The 14137-nt window shown below is 67.5% G+C and overlaps 9 protein-coding genes and 1 non-coding gene across 10 annotated transcripts; 3 read left to right on the top strand and 7 right to left on the bottom strand.

The window, feature by feature from the left end:
• Nucleotides 1-402: 402 nt before the first annotated feature.
• Nucleotides 403-1260, top strand: V1510DRAFT_364187 (cyclin-domain-containing protein; the record flags this gene model as incomplete). Its single annotated transcript, XM_066931177.1, has 2 exons — nucleotides 403-774; nucleotides 889-1260. The coding sequence occupies 2 exons, from the start codon at nucleotides 403-405 to the stop codon at nucleotides 1258-1260; spliced, it is 744 nt and encodes a 247-aa protein (XP_066789432.1).
• Nucleotides 1261-1321: 61 nt separating this feature from the next.
• V1510DRAFT_415996 (40S ribosomal protein eS28) lies at nucleotides 1322-2151 on the bottom strand. The gene is made up of 3 exons (XM_066933685.1): nucleotides 2114-2151; nucleotides 1871-2008; nucleotides 1322-1692 (listed from the first exon to the last, which is right to left on the bottom strand). The coding sequence occupies exons 1-3, from the start codon at nucleotides 2114-2116 to the stop codon at nucleotides 1624-1626; spliced, it is 210 nt and encodes a 69-aa protein (XP_066789431.1). The 5' UTR covers nucleotides 2117-2151; the 3' UTR covers nucleotides 1322-1623.
• Nucleotides 2152-2432: 281 nt separating this feature from the next.
• On the top strand, nucleotides 2433-3576 carry V1510DRAFT_119072 (Cleavage/polyadenylation specificity factor subunit 5). The gene is made up of 4 exons (XM_066930255.1): nucleotides 2433-3016; nucleotides 3050-3126; nucleotides 3159-3421; nucleotides 3453-3576. The coding sequence occupies exons 1-4, from the start codon at nucleotides 2724-2726 to the stop codon at nucleotides 3540-3542; spliced, it is 723 nt and encodes a 240-aa protein (XP_066789430.1). The 5' UTR covers nucleotides 2433-2723; the 3' UTR covers nucleotides 3543-3576.
• V1510DRAFT_415988 (dephospho-CoA kinase-domain-containing protein) lies at nucleotides 3469-4502 on the bottom strand. Its single transcript, XM_066933684.1, has one exon. The coding sequence runs from the start codon at nucleotides 4415-4417 to the stop codon at nucleotides 3611-3613; it is 807 nt and encodes a 268-aa protein (XP_066789429.1). The 5' UTR covers nucleotides 4418-4502; the 3' UTR covers nucleotides 3469-3610.
• Nucleotides 4503-4555: 53 nt separating this feature from the next.
• Nucleotides 4556-5918, top strand: V1510DRAFT_415987 (uncharacterized protein). Its single transcript, XM_066933683.1, has one exon. The coding sequence runs from the start codon at nucleotides 4599-4601 to the stop codon at nucleotides 5766-5768; it is 1170 nt and encodes a 389-aa protein (XP_066789428.1). The 5' UTR covers nucleotides 4556-4598; the 3' UTR covers nucleotides 5769-5918.
• On the bottom strand, nucleotides 5837-6697 carry V1510DRAFT_415986 (uncharacterized protein). Its single transcript, XM_066933682.1, has 2 exons — nucleotides 6567-6697; nucleotides 5837-6534 (listed from the first exon to the last, which is right to left on the bottom strand). The coding sequence occupies exons 1-2, from the start codon at nucleotides 6691-6693 to the stop codon at nucleotides 5927-5929; spliced, it is 735 nt and encodes a 244-aa protein (XP_066789427.1). The 5' UTR covers nucleotides 6694-6697; the 3' UTR covers nucleotides 5837-5926.
• Nucleotides 6698-6760: 63 nt separating this feature from the next.
• On the bottom strand, nucleotides 6761-8421 carry V1510DRAFT_377410 (uncharacterized protein). The gene is made up of 2 exons (XM_066931583.1): nucleotides 8111-8421; nucleotides 6761-8060 (listed from the first exon to the last, which is right to left on the bottom strand). The coding sequence occupies exons 1-2, from the start codon at nucleotides 8164-8166 to the stop codon at nucleotides 6890-6892; spliced, it is 1227 nt and encodes a 408-aa protein (XP_066789426.1). The 5' UTR covers nucleotides 8167-8421; the 3' UTR covers nucleotides 6761-6889.
• A 9-nt stretch (nucleotides 8422-8430) lies between these two features.
• Nucleotides 8431-8511, bottom strand: V1510DRAFT_t112. The gene has a single exon. It is a non-coding gene; the product is annotated as a tRNA-Lys (tRNA).
• Nucleotides 8512-8751: 240 nt separating this feature from the next.
• Nucleotides 8752-10418, bottom strand: V1510DRAFT_415979 (uncharacterized protein). Its single transcript, XM_066933681.1, has 3 exons — nucleotides 10186-10418; nucleotides 10096-10154; nucleotides 8752-10064 (listed from the first exon to the last, which is right to left on the bottom strand). The coding sequence occupies exons 1-3, from the start codon at nucleotides 10313-10315 to the stop codon at nucleotides 8829-8831; spliced, it is 1425 nt and encodes a 474-aa protein (XP_066789425.1). The 5' UTR covers nucleotides 10316-10418; the 3' UTR covers nucleotides 8752-8828.
• A 1310-nt stretch (nucleotides 10419-11728) lies between these two features.
• On the bottom strand, nucleotides 11729-13925 carry V1510DRAFT_415977 (uncharacterized protein). The gene is made up of 4 exons (XM_066933680.1): nucleotides 13734-13925; nucleotides 13137-13647; nucleotides 12648-13105; nucleotides 11729-12616 (listed from the first exon to the last, which is right to left on the bottom strand). Exons 1-4 carry the CDS (start codon nucleotides 13804-13806, stop codon nucleotides 11769-11771), a joined length of 1890 nt encoding a protein of 629 aa, XP_066789424.1. The 5' UTR covers nucleotides 13807-13925; the 3' UTR covers nucleotides 11729-11768.
• Between the last annotated feature and the right edge of the window lie 212 nt (nucleotides 13926-14137).

Genomic DNA, 14137 nt, shown 5'->3' with positions numbered 1-14137 from the left:
CCGGCCGAGGGCGGCGAGGGGGTCGGCGGCCGCGCGGACGGGCTCTCGTCGTTTGAGCAGTCGGCGGCGGCCAATACGGCGGCCACGACGCCCGCGGACGGACCCAGCGCGCCCAGCGGCCAGCCGCCCGCGTACAGCGACGCCATCGGCACGGTCTACACGACGGACTCGCCCGCGTTTCACTACGCGGCCACGATCGAGGACCACTCGACGGCCTATCACACCACGCCAGACCCGTTCGCGTACGGGTCAACGAACCAGCACATCCGCTACGAGACGCGCAGCGTCGAGGAGCACGAAGACGACTACAGCCACGACTATGTCGGCGACGCCATGGATGCCACGTCCGCGCATGCGTACGACAAGACCAGCGTGGACGACGACGACAGCCTGAGCGTCGACATGGACGACGACGACGACGAGTACCTCGGTCAGCGGCATCTCGACATCCTCAACCACCCCGTGACAGACGTACTGGCGATGCTATCGGCCATGCTGCAGCGCATAATCGAGACCAACGATGGCTTGCGGCGCAGTCGGCACCACCACTCGTCCCACGCCCCGGCCGCGGCGCAGGCGCCGGCGCCCGAGCAGCACGATCACGACGACTCGGGCTCGTCGCAGTCCGTGTCGAGCATCTTGTCGTTTCACGGCCGCAACATCCCGGCCATCACCCTGCAGGCGTACCTGATGCGCATTCTCAAGTACTGCCCGGCGACGAACGAGGTCTTCCTGTCGCTGATCGTGTATTTTGACCGCATCGCCAAGCACGCTGTGCGCGGCGACTACGCGCGGCCGACGGAGCACCGCGCGGCGCTGGCCGCGTTTGGCTGCCAGCCGTTCTACACGCCGCTGACGGCCGCGACGTGCCCGACGGCCGCGGCGGAGGCACCTCCGGCCACGCAACGCCTGCAGGGCCCGACCGCGGACCCGTACACGATCGTGCCGCACTCGGACGTGTTCGTCATGGACTCGTACAACGTGCATCGGCTGGTCATCGCCGGCGTCACGGTCGCGTCCAAGTTCTTCTCGGACGTGTTCTACAAGAACTCGCGGTACGCCAAGGTCGGCGGCCTGCCCCTCGAAGAGCTCAACCATCTCGAGCTGCAGTTCCTACTGCTGTGCGACTTCCGCCTGGCCATCACGCTCGAGGAGCTGCAGTCGTACGCCGACCTCCTCCTCCAGTTTTGGGACGAACAACACCAGATGCATCTTTACCGGCCCGACGCCAGCGGCCAACCGCCGCCTGGCGCCTTCTAGCCGGCGTCCTTTTTGATCTATGGCATGGCGCCCAGCGCCGCGTGCGTCTACTGTGCCCTGGCTTGTATTTTATGTCTTTTTGTTCGTGCGTGCCTTGGTGCTGTTCCGCGCTCATTGCATGCCGGCGCCAGGCGGCGCCGCGCAGTCTTGGTGAACATCAAGTGGGTTTTTGTATGAATACTTAATCAAACATAGACTTCCTCAGCCCTGGACGAGTTTAGTAGTGTACACAACAGTAACGTGCTGCAGACTATCTGTATTTCAAAATCCTGACTATCTACACAAGCGGAGTTTCGAGACTAGATGCCGAGAACATGTTCCCTCTGTATTTTTGCTTTCCATGAGTGATGCAGTGAACCGAGTTTAACGGAGTCTGCGGGCCTCACGCTCCGACTCGAGCAGGCACAGGATGTCGTGCTGTCTGACGGGTCCCTGCTGGTCAGCGCCTGTTGCCACGAGAGCCGGAGAAACGACGGGAGAGTGGAGAGCCTCGGGGACGTGTGTCGTGGGTCTGTGCGGGCGCGACCGCGCGCACAGTCCGTCGTCAAGCCGTCCCCGCCGCTCTGCCACCGTCGTCCGTCGCGATTCCCCGGGTCGTCTTTCAACCTACCTTGACGTTGCGGATGATGCTGCGGCTCTGGTCGTCCATGAACTCGACACGGACCTGGGTGACACCACCACGCGATCCAGTGCGGCCCAGGACCTTGATGACCTTGGCGAGCTTAACGGGAGCCTTCGACGTCGATTCCTGCAACGAGTCAGCAATTCGTCCTACACTCGAGCGCCGTCTGCGCCGGCCACGGTCGTCCCTGTGTCGTCCACACCGCAGCCGTCGTCCGTTGTAAGATCATACCATTTTCTATTGTTTGAAGTTGTGTGATATTAGATACCTGACAATACGAAAGAAGTAGAAAATTGCAAGATGTGGATAATATTTGTTGGTGTTTGGGAAAAAATTGCGGCAACCTTAGGGTTTAACGTGCCAATTTGCTGTTCCAGCCCTAAATATGGCAGGCTCATCGCTCCCAAAAAGCAGTCACAAACTAAGCCGCGTCGGCCGCGCTTGCACAGGCCAGCGCCGCGCCGTGCGGCCACGTGTGTATCCGGATGACATCTGGCGGCGGATTGCATAGCAGGCGTCACACCAGCAGTCACGTGCGATGCACTTCCCGTGTGTCAATTGCGCTGCGCGCAGTGCCGCGCACGGCGCCCGTTGCCGGCCGTCGGCCCGCCGCGCCCTCCACGCGTCTGCGCCCGGCTCGCCGTAGACTGCCGCCGTAGCGATCGCCATCGTCCCCAGCAGCCTCATCTGCCCCCTTGTCGGCGCTGATCCGCCCCGTAGCAAAGCGAACTCCCAAAGTGCCTTCAGACGACATCACCACACACGGTATCAAGCAGCCATCGGCCTCGACGACCGGACATCCGCCCAGCCATCGCTATTGACATCCGTTCCGTCCGACAAGATGACGACCGTGCCGGCTAACGCCCGCAGCTCGCAGATTGTTCCGCCATCGTCCGGCGACTTCTCCAACCGCCAGGCCAAGACCATCAAGCTCTATCCGGTGTCCAACTACACGTTCGGCACCAAGGAGGCCCAGCCGGAAGAGGATCCATCAGTCAGTGCGCGTCTGCAGCGTCTGCAGGACCACTACGAGCAGTACGGCATGCGGCGGACGTGCGAGGCGATCCTGGTCTGCCACGAGCACGGCCACCCGCACATCCTGATGCTGCAGATTGCAAACGCGTTCTTCAAGCTGTGAGTACGCGCGCGCGCGCGAGCTGACCCCAGGCCCGGCGACTACCTGCGGCCGAACGAGGACGAGATCGAGGGCTTCACGTCGCGGCTGAACGAGCGCCTGGCGCCCGGTAAGTGCGTGGTCGCACAGCGCTGACCGCAGTCGGCTCGCAATTCAACAAGGACGAGCACACAGACGAGTGGAACATCGGCGACTGTCTGGCGCAGTGGTGGCGGCCGAACTTCGAGACGTTCATGTACCCGTTCATCCCGCCGCACGTGTCGCGGCCGAAGGAGTGCAAGAAGCTGTACCTGATCAACCTGCCCAAGCAGAAGGTGCTGAACGTGCCCAAGAACATGAAGCTCCTGGCTGTGCCGCTGTTTGAGCTCTACGACAACTCGGCCCGGTACGGCAGCCAGCTCTCGGTAAGTGGACGCGCGGCGGCGCTGACCCCAGGCCATACCACAGTATCTGAGCCGGTACAACTTTGAATTCGTCGACGAGAACGACAACGTCATTGGCGTCTCGCCGGCCGTGCAGGCATAGGCTGGGACGCGGGGCGGGCGTGTGTACATTAGAAAAGCATAGATGCAGTGGACCAGTAGGACGCGCGGCTACTCCTGCGCCTTGGCCGGCTTGGCCGGCCGCGCCAGGTACCGTCGGGCAAGCGCGACGGCGGCCATGAGCGCGCCGATCGGCGGCAGCAGCTGCAGCAGCGTCAGCGCGCGCGCCGGCATGATCTCGCCGACGGCGTCCGTCAGCGCCGCGCGCAGCGCGTCCCGGTCGCCGTCGTTCCAGACAACCACGTCTGCGCGCGCGGCCTTGTCGGCGACCGGCATCTGCGACCCGATCCGGTTGTCGGCCTCGGCCTCGGTCAGCGACGCGCCGTCGCGCGCCATCAGCCGGGCCTTTTGGACCTCGGGCGCGCACGCGACCACCATTGTCGTGCCGCAGTACGCGTCCAGCCCGCTCTCGTACAGCAGCGGGATGTCCAGCACGACGACCGCCGCGCGCGTCCACAGCCAGTGGTACAGGACCTGGCGGGCCATCTCGCGGCGGATGCTGGGGTGCGTGAACGCGTTCAGCTGCTTGCGCTCGTCCGGGTGCGCGAAGATGTACCGGCCCAGCGCCGGCCGGTTGAGCATCCGCCGGCCGGCCTCGTCTGCCGGCAGGAGCAGGTCGTCCACGCGGGGGCCATAGTAGGCAACAATCTTGTCGTACGTCGGCGTGCCCGGCAGCACTACCTCGCGGGCGATTTTGTCGGCATCGACGATCGGGAACGAGAACGGCGGCTGCGCCAGGAACTGCGACACAGTCGACTTGCCGGTCGCGATCGAGCCGGTGAGTCCGACGACGAGCATCGTGAGGTGGTGGGCGGGGTGCGTGCGTCGCGGGTACCAATTCCCCTGACCCGGTGACATCACCCAGCGGGTACCACCGCCATGCGACCCGGGACTTCTCGGAGCCCAGGGCTAGGGCCGACGTAATTGGCTCACACGTGACCCGCCACTCTGAGTCAGGCGCCGCCGTTACCAGCGGCTGGACCTTTATACGCCGGCTACATATTTCCGCTCGCATCCACAGCGATCGGGCACACACAACATGGCGGAACGACGAGTCGTAGAGGCTCTTTCGCGACTCTACAAGCGGGCCGAGCGCGCGGCCCTCCTGGTCCGCGAGGTCCTGGAGGACACAGCGCAGTCGGCCCGCCAAGGCGGACGCACCCTGGAGCCGGTACCGGCCCGGATTCCTATCAGAAACACCGGCGGACGCTTCCCGCGGCCCCCGCGCCGCGCGGCGGAGCCCTGGAGCTCGTTTGGGACGACTTCGCGCTTCCAGCGGTTCTACTCGACGTCGCGGGCGCAGCTGCGGACCCAGTCCGCCGGCGGCAAGGCCGAGCCGATCACGCGAGTGCCGACCGTGGCGCACGGCGGCGCCTTCGGCACGACCCTGCGGCCGAAGCTGACGGGCGGCACGCTCCACCGGTCGGCCCAGGGCTACTCGCTGCCGGGCTTCCGGTCGCGCGGATCGGCGCGGTACTTTTCGTCGTCGCCGCGGCCGATGGCCGAGGTCGTGACGAACCTGGCCCAGGCCGTGCGCGCGTTCGGCGTGGGCTCGGCCAAGCTCGACCTGTCGTCCTACGAGGCCAAGATGCGCAGCCAGCACTTTCTGGCGACCAAGGCCCGCTCGGCCGACACCAGCCTGGACAAGCTGATCGAGCGCGAGTACGTGCTTGCGCCGGCCATGGCTGGCGACTTTGAGCTCTCGGCGTTCCTTGACTTTGATCTGACGCCGACGTTTGCGCTGCCGGCGGACGCGGGCCTGTCGGAGGACGTGGTGGCCGACATGGCGGCCGCCATGGAGACGTACGCCCGCGACAGCGCGCGGGTCGTGGCCGACGTGCGCAAGCTCGCCGCCATCGGCCTGCTGCCGGTCTCGGTCGCCACCGACCAGGGCTACATGCTGCGCGTGCACTTTCCCGGGCGGACCGTGCAGGACGTGTACAACCTCTGCGTGGACCTCGACATCTCGCGCGGCATCGTCCGGCAGGGCAAGACGCCGCCGCAGGGCTTCATGGGGTACTACGACGAGCCGTACTTCTCGGACTTTGACAGCACGTCGTCGTGGAACGACCCGGTGCCGTCCCTGCGTTCGGCCGACGTGGACCCGCGCCTCAGCGGCGACGCCAGTCTCTGCGGCGACAGCAACATCTGGGACGAGCTGTCAGACGGCCGCGCGAGCAGCGTCCGCACGGGCGTCGCCGCGCACTGATGCTGGCTGTCAGGTACTTGGCTGATTATTTTGTGAACGGGTTTATGGGATTATGGGAACGGGCCGGGTACCATGGCGCATCGACACCGCGGGTGTCTCTTTGTTTTGAAGCTTTACAACCGAATATAATACATCCACACTATCCTACCTTACATGCTCTACCGCAGGCCGGCCACGCCGCCCTTGCCCTCGCGCTCGGACTTGAACAGCAGCTGGATGAAGTACTCGTGCGTGTCCGAGTCGTAGTGCGTCCAGAACTTGCCTGGCCGCCGGTCGATGTCGCGGGCCTCGATCTTGAACGCGCACGTCTCGTACGGCTCGGCCGCGACGAGCAGGTACTGGTACTGCTTGTTGGACGACGCGTCCTCGATGCGCTGCTCGAACGCCGACATGAACCGGTGCCGCGGCACGATCTCGGTGCCGATCTGGGGGTACTGGACCTGGAACCGCAGCCCGTTCTGCTTCGTGGTCGGGTCGCGGATCTTGGTGATTTTGTAGCCCGGCCGGCCGATCTTGATGATGTTGCGGCGGATCGGGATCGAGTTGGCGCCGAGCATGGCGCTGGAGCCGGCCGCGGGCTTGGCCAGCATCTGGCCGGTGACGGGGTCGACCCGGCCCTCCTGGGCGTCGCGCGCAGCGCGGCGCATCAGGTTGGTCTGGTGCTTGCGGCCCTGCGTGTGCGCCAGGTACGATCCATCGTTGACATGCACGGTCAGGCAGAGCTTGCACTCGAACGAGCCCAGGTGGTTCTTGAAGAAGTAGGGGTCTGCGGTCAGCGGAGCGGTTGGACGGACGTACCCTTGTCGAGGTCGATGGTCTCGAGCGCGAGCTTGCGGAGCCGCTCGCGGCGGTCGGCGTTGGTCTCGCTGGAGCCGGCGACGCCTCCGCCGCCGCGCTTGGAGCCGGCGCGGTTCTGGTAGTCCATGCTGGTGGTCGTGGGAGCGTGGCGGCCGACGGCGGTGGAAAAGTCTGCGGCGCGTCACGTGACGGCGGCCGCGGCCTGCGCCGCACGAGCCGCACGCGGTGCGGCGCTCTCGGTCATGAATTGCCAGATTATCACACAAAGATTATCACAAATGCGTCTACTGCTGTGCTGCGGCCTGCGCCCGGGCGGCCGCCCTCTAGACCGCGCCGTCGAGCAGCGCCTCGATGGCGCCCTGCACGTTGCCGCCGCTGCGGCGCAGCGCGCGGACGTTTCTGTCAAAGTCGAAGAAGCCGAGCTCGTTGAGCTGGCGCAGCTGGCCCTCGTACCGCTCCTCCGGCGGCCGGTTGTCCTCGGGGGCCGCGGCCGCGCCGGCGCCGGCACCCCCGAACATCATGTTGAGCAGCTCGGGCGACATGAACGGGTTGGCGGCCGGCGCCTGCTGGCCGGCCTCGCCGGTGGCGGCCGGGGCCGCGCCCGTGCCCGCGCCCGCGGCCTGGTTGCCGCCGAAAAACGCCGGGTTGAACATCGAGAAGGGGTCGGCGCCGCCGGCCGGGGGCTGGCCGCCGGGGAAGAGCATGGCGAAAGGGTTGGCAGGGGCCGCGCCCGCGGCGCCAGGGGCGCCGGCAGTGGCGCCGGCCGGCGCCGCGCCGCCCTCGGCCGTCGTCGTCGTGTTGGTCCGGCCCGGCTCGGGGAACGCGCCGCCCTGCTGCTGGCCGGGCATCGGGAAACCGCCGCCCATGGCGTTGCCGCCAAACATGCGGTTCATGCTCATCATCTGGCGCATGACGTCCGGGTTGGTCATCATGCTGCGGAACTGCTCGCTCTGGAGCATCGAGCGCACCTGCGGGCCCATGTTCTGCAGCCCCGGCGACGACTGGATGATGTAGTCCAGCAGCTGCGGGTTCTGGAGCATCTGGTTGATCGACTGCTGGAACATGGGGTTGGACATGGCCTGCAGCAATTGCTCCTCGGACGGCGGCGGCCCCATGCCGCCGTCCGGGCCGAACATGCTCGCGCTCGGCAACTGGGCCAGGCCCGCGTAGCGCGCGCCCGTCAGGCCCGCGAGCGGGTTGCCGGCGCCCTGGCCGGCCGAGATGTTGGTCGGCACGGCCTGCGCCGGCGCGGCCGCTGCGGCCGAGCCGCCGGTGGCGCCGCCCGCGGGCACGGCGCCCTTGACGAGGTGGATCGTGTGCCCGCTCTGGATCCGGTACGTCGACAGCGTCTCGTGGTCCTTGAGCACGCGGCCAGAGTAGATCAGGCGCTGGCGGTCCTTGGGAATCGACGACTGCGGCTCCAGGATCTGCTTGAGGTCCGAGACCGGGATCGTGGGCGAGACCGTGATGGTGTACTTCTGGTCGGCGGACGACCTGGCTGTCAGCATCCGGCCCGGCGCCGCGCACGCCGCGCGCCCACCTACTTGACCGTGATCGTGATGTCGTCCGCGCCGGCCGGCTGCGCCGTGGAGTCCGACATACTGGCGGAGGCGTGTATGGAACCGTTTGGAAGCCTGCTATCGCCGGCTGGGTAGTCCTGTTTCTGGTGCGCGACTGGCCGTCGTGCGTGCTGTGATCGGGAATCCGCGGGTCGACACGGGCTGCCGCTGCTGCGATGGCTGGTTCGACGGGGGCAATTCGAGGCCTGCGGATAGATAGACCGGTGGAGGATGAGTGGCCGCAGCTGAGCTAGATTGGCGGAGGATACGCCGTCACGTGACGCCACGTCGCCCCAGAAAAAGAAAGCCTCACGGGGGGCTCGAACCCCCAACCTTGAGATATCTTGCGTAAGAGTCTCACGCTCTACCGATTGAGCTAGCAAGGCTCGCGTTGGGAGAACAGCGCGCGCCTGCGTGTAGTGCTGCCGCCGCCGCGACGCAGGGCCGGGGACCGTGCTCTGCGGGGTGCCGCACCCCCTGCGGCTCGCGCACGATGACGCCATACCGCGCCCGGACACGCCGGCGTCAACGCGCACGCCCGCGGGCCTACGCCGGGCTGCGAGCCGGCCGACGCTGGGCCGCAGTCTAGAGCGCCCACGAGCGCGCGGCCGGCCGCGCCGCCAGTCTCGGTGTATTAAATGTATTACTTTTACCAGTCCGACCAGTCCCATCCGCCCGTTCCTTTCCTGTCCTGTCCTACCAGTCATACTGTGGCGCTGTACGCCGGCGCTTGGGCCTGGGCCTGCGCGCCGTGCGAGCCTCGGGAAAACCGGCCCGAGGACTGCGCGAGGTGCGCGACCGAGTTGTGCGACGACGGCGATGAGTTGGGCGACCAGCGCGGCGTCGACGGCGACCGCGGCGACCGCGAGTCTGCCAAAAGCTCGGCGTAGTCGGCCAGATCGGCCTGCAGCGGCGCCGCCGTGGCCCCGAACGTGGCCGGGTCAAACACGCTGCCGGCGGCTTCGGCCTGGTACCGCGGCAGGTCGTCCCAGGCGTCGCCGACGGCGGCCGGAGTAGCCGCCGCTGCCGCCGCCGCCCGGCGGCCGTCGACCTGGATGTGCACCGGCACCGTCAGGCTGATGTCGGAGCCGGTCGCGAACTTGACGGTCACGTCGAGCTCGTACTGGCGGCAGACCAGGCACGACTGGAAGTCGGGCGCCAGCGCGGTGCCCTCCGGCAGCATCACCGGCACGGTCGTCGCCAGCGTGTAGTAGTCCGGGTTGTCGTGTGTCCAGGCCGAGTCGCCGACGGCCAGCGCGGCCAGATGGTACGACTGCGTGTAGACGCCGAGGGCGCCGTCCAGCATGTGCGACTTGGCCGTGGGCACGTATGTGAGCGCGTTTGGACTGAAGTATGTGTAGGCCTTCAGGCGCACGGCAATGGTCTTGATCTTGGGCACCTCCGGGCTCTCGCGCGCCTTGCCGGCCGGCGCGTAGCTCAGGTTGAGTGAGTACATGGTCGGCTTGGCGCTGCGGTAGACGAACGGGGCCGGCGGGGCCATCTCGAGCATGAGCGTGCCCACGCGCTGGCGAAGCACGCCCTTGCGCAGCGCGCGCTCGGTCCGCAGGCGGCCGGCGGCCGTCAGCGCCGGGCCGAGCGTCGGCCCGTCGTCGGTCGGGCGGTGCGAGGCCACGACGTGCAGCAGCAGGGCGTCGGCAATGTGCTGCAGCGCGTCCGACCGCCGCGGGTCCTTTTTCTTCGACAGCCGCCAGCGCAGCGTGTACGTCACGCGGGCCATGTCGGGCGTGCAGTCGTCGACCGTGCGCCGGCCGTCGAGCGATGGCGGCAGCAGCCGGTGGCTCGGCACGGACGAGCACGCGCTCTCGAGCAGCGTCTGCGGCAGCGTGAACGAGAACGGGACCGAGTAGGGCGTGCCGGCGTAGGCCACGCCGTCGGCCGGCAGATCGTCCGCGGTGGCCACGTGGTGCATGCGCAGGAACTGCGGTCAGGGCCGCCGCGCGCGCACATACCTGCTGCTTGCTCGACACGCGGCCGTAGGTCGACTTGTTGGACCACATGGACGTCTCGCCTGCGGTCAGCGCGCCCGCGCGGCCACATACCCACCAGCTCGAACGACAGCCCGGCGATCTTGAACGTCTCGGCGGGCTGGAACGTGAGCTTGCCGGCGATCGGCTCGCCGGGGACGTAGTAGCGCTGGTCGGAGTGCAGCTGCAGTTTGTACGAGATCATGGCGTGCTTGGCCTTGCGGCCGCCGGAGCCGCCGGAGCCGGTCGACGCGGTGGACGCCGCGCTCGAGGCCGACGACCCCGACTCGAATCGTGCAATTGCCGGGCGCATGTTGGGGAGCGGAAGGGCCGGCCGTGCGATCTTTAAGTCCGCGATCGATGGCGCTGCGCACCCGAACCCATGAGTCTGGCGAACCACGCCAGGGAATGACTAACTTTGGGCGCCCGCTGGCCAACACACTGGTTCCGAGTCCGGCCGCTAGACCGGCTTGGTGTGTCTAGTGCTCTGACGTCGGGGTCGATGCTTGGCCCACAGTGCCGGTCGGACGGTGCGGCGTCTGCAGCCACCGTTCTGGGTAGGGAGCTCCACCGCGCTAGTGCATATCGATAGGGTGTCTCAGTTTAAACTTCCAGTCAGCTATTTTCAGTCATCCGCTGCAGCGGCACGTGGCCGGCGGACGCGTGCGGGCGCGGGCGCGCGGGTGCCGGCGTGCGCCGGCGCCGTGGTCGCGCCGGCCGGGGGCCTGCGCTGCTTCCGCCGTCCCGTCGGCCGCGCGCGGCGCGCCGCGGCGCGCCCCGCTCTGCCCCGGAGCCAAGTCGCCGGGTAGAGTCATACTTCACTAGCCGTGAAATGAAATCTTAATCCGAGACAACGTACTCACACATCACGGTAACGCATCGTCTACATGTTAGCGCCAACCTTATCCCCAACTAGGCTGCCGCAGTGAAATCCGCGTTCCACGGCGTTCTAAATGCAGCGTAGTCTCCGACACGTTATCGTGGCTGATTATCGCGTCCCGCGGCTGACGGCGGGCAAACCCGCACCGCCGCCACAGCTGTCAGCGGGCGGTGGCGGCGCGGGCACGCCGGTACCGGCGCGCCAGAGGCCGCACCGCAGCGCGGCGCAGAAGGTGCAGCTCGCCGCCGGCGGCTGCAGAGGCCTGCAGAAGCCTGCAGAAGACAGCAGAAGCCAGCGGAAGACAGCAGAAGGCCCGGCAGGCCGCATCGGAGCCCGGCGCCGACTGCCGACGATAGCCGCGCGCCGGGGAGGCGCAGCGTGAATCATTCTTGGGCTGGGGCGTGGCCGGTGAGCAATAAGTCTTGGCGCGCTCGAGCCTGTTCGCGGATGTGGCCACGTCGACCGCGGCGACGGGCGCGGGCCAACCCGGGCGCGGGCATTGTCGAGCGTGAGTCAGGCCGAGACTGCAATGGGGCTACGCGGCGCGGGCGCGCGCGCGCTGGCGCACGCCGGCGCGTGCTAGCGGCTCGGCCACCGACGCGCGGCCGCAGTGGGCCTCCGGCAAAGCAGGCGCGCAGGCCAGGCGGGGCATGGCGGCACACGATCTCCGGGGATCGGAACAATCGTGCCGGGGGCAGCCGAGGCTGAGGCTGTCTACGGGCGTAGCGCGCGATAGTGCGAATCTTAAAAGCAGCGTGTATTGGTCCTCGCGACGTCATCAGTCGGTCTTGACCGCGCGGTAGATGCGGTTCACGAAAAAGTGCGCGGCCAGGAAGCTGACGGTGCCCGTGCACAGGCCGTAGACGGTGCAGGCCAGGAGCGAGTACGACACAAAGAGCAGGCCGGCGACGAAGCCGGCGATGCGCATCTGCGAGATGCAGTAGACGATCGAGTACGCAAAGATCCAGACGGCCGAGCCGGCGCCGACGAAGAAGGACTTCCACCACCAGTGGTAGTCCTCGGCGCAGAGCTGGATGTACGTGGTCACGACCGAGATCTCGACGACGACGGCAACCAGGTTGAGGAAGGTGGCGCCGAGGAAGCCGTAGAGGTAGTAGTAGCCGGCGAGGTCGTGCCAGACGGACCGGAAGATGAAGAGCAGCTCGACGAGGATGACGGCGAAGGGCACGAGGCCGCCGAGGGCGACCGCGTAGGCCGGGCGCGTGTACCAGTGCTGGAGGGGGATCTGGCGCGGGATCTGCTTGACGCGCGTGGGCGGGTCCGCGACCGGCTGCTTGAAGCCGTACCAGGCGCCGACGACGACGAGCGGGAGCAGGATGAAGATCCACATGGCCAACAGGGCGACGATGGTGCCGAAGGGGATGGCGATGGACGACGACTGCGCCCAGAAGAAGAGGTTGATGACGAGCACGAAGCCGAAGGAGACGCCGGGGACGAGCAGGCCCGTGCGCATGGCGTTCTTGAGCCACTTCTCGCCCTTGAACGACTTGTACAGGCGCGAGCTGGCGTAGCCCGAGAACAGGCCGGCGAACGCGAACAGGAAGAGCGCGAACGAGACGACGCCGCCGCGGTAGCCCGGGCCCAGAAAGCCGGTGACGGCGAAGGCTGGCGTCAGCGCGCCCACGGCCACACTTACCCAGCACCGACACGGCCATCACGCACAGCTGCACGCCGGCGCCGATGACCGACGCCAGCACGCCCTTGTGGTCCGGCGGGCGGAAGACGTCGCCGTGGACGAGCTTCCAGCCCGAGATCTCCTCGGGCAGGTCCTTGTCGTTCTCGCCCTGGTCCTCCTGGTTGTAGCTCTGGATGTCGCGCGAGAGCGTGCGCATCATGATGATGCCCACCACCGTCGTCAGGAACGACAGGATCAGCAGCGAGTTGACGATGGCCAGCCAGTGGATCCGGCTCGACGTGGCCTTGAACGCGTAGTAGTGCGACCAGCGGTCGCCGTACGTGCGCGCCTCGTCGTCCGTCTGCGCGACGAACTGGACCGAGTACGAGTACGCCACCGTCAGCGTGTCCTGGGCCGCGTCCAGCACCAGCGGCTTGCCGCCGGCCTTCTTCGGGCACTTGCCCGGCGCCGATACCACGCTGCCGTCAGCGCGCCCGCGCACCCACTTACGACATCGGCGCGACCTCGAACGCCACCACCTGGCTGCGCTCGGGGTCCTTGGGGTCCGTCCGCGTGCGCACGGTCAGCGCAAAGTGGTTGTTGAGGTACGCCACGTCGTCGCTGAACGTCCCCAGCGGGAACCCGGCCTTGTAGTACCGGAACTGGCCGTCCACGAACGCCATCGGCGTCGCGCCCGGCAGCCCGTCCAGGAACCACTCGGCCATGTACCCGTTGCGGATCAGGTACGACGCGCGCTCGATGTTGGCCTTGTCGATCTCGATCTCGCACAGCTGCGCGCACTCGACGTCAAGGCCCATCACGACCTGGTAGTCCGATCCGGTGATGCGGTCGCCGCCCAGGATCTCGCCCAGGTTGAGCCCGACCCGCTTGACCTCTGCGCTCGCGGGACACACAAACCCGAGCGAGCTGTAGGCGTACGGCAGCGGCGTCGTGTCCGACGAGACCTTGTTGACCAGCAGCGGAATCCGCTCGTCCTGCGCGTACGTCTTGGCCGCCCATCCTGCCTGTCAGCGCTGTTCGCTGCCGACCAATATCTGGCGGCTCGCTTGCTCCACCGTGTTTGGTAGCCTGCGCCGCCGTGCGTACCTGGCAGCGACAACGCGCTGGCGGAAACAGCCCAGCACGCGGCCGCGACCGCGCCTGAGAGCTGCAACTTCATTTGGAGACTGGAGGGAGCGTGGGCACGTCTCTGACTCCGATCAATCGGTCAAAAGACAGGAGCGTTGGGGGCGGCCGCGAAATGTAGACGCACTGCGCACAGCCGCGACGCCGCGCGGCAGATGCGCCGCAGCCGCGCAACGCTGCGGCGCCTGTGCGCTAGCGCTGCGCCCTCTCCCAACTACGCCACGATCTCCGCGTAGCGGTAGGGGCGGACGCGAGGGCGAGGGCGCGCGGGTGGCGAGGGCCGCGCGGGTGGCGGGGCCGGCGCGCGGGCGCGGCCTGCGGGCGGGCTGCTGGGCGGGCTGCTGGGCGCGGGGTGCGAGCGGCCG

This window comes from Dipodascopsis tothii, assembly GCF_038497935.1.
Source record: "Dipodascopsis tothii strain CBS 759.85 unplaced genomic scaffold V1510scaffold_12, whole genome shotgun sequence".
Taxonomy (NCBI): Eukaryota; Fungi; Ascomycota; class Lipomycetes; order Lipomycetales; family Lipomycetaceae; genus Neoaidaea; species Neoaidaea tothii.
This window is presented reverse-complemented; position numbering and strand designations above follow the sequence as displayed.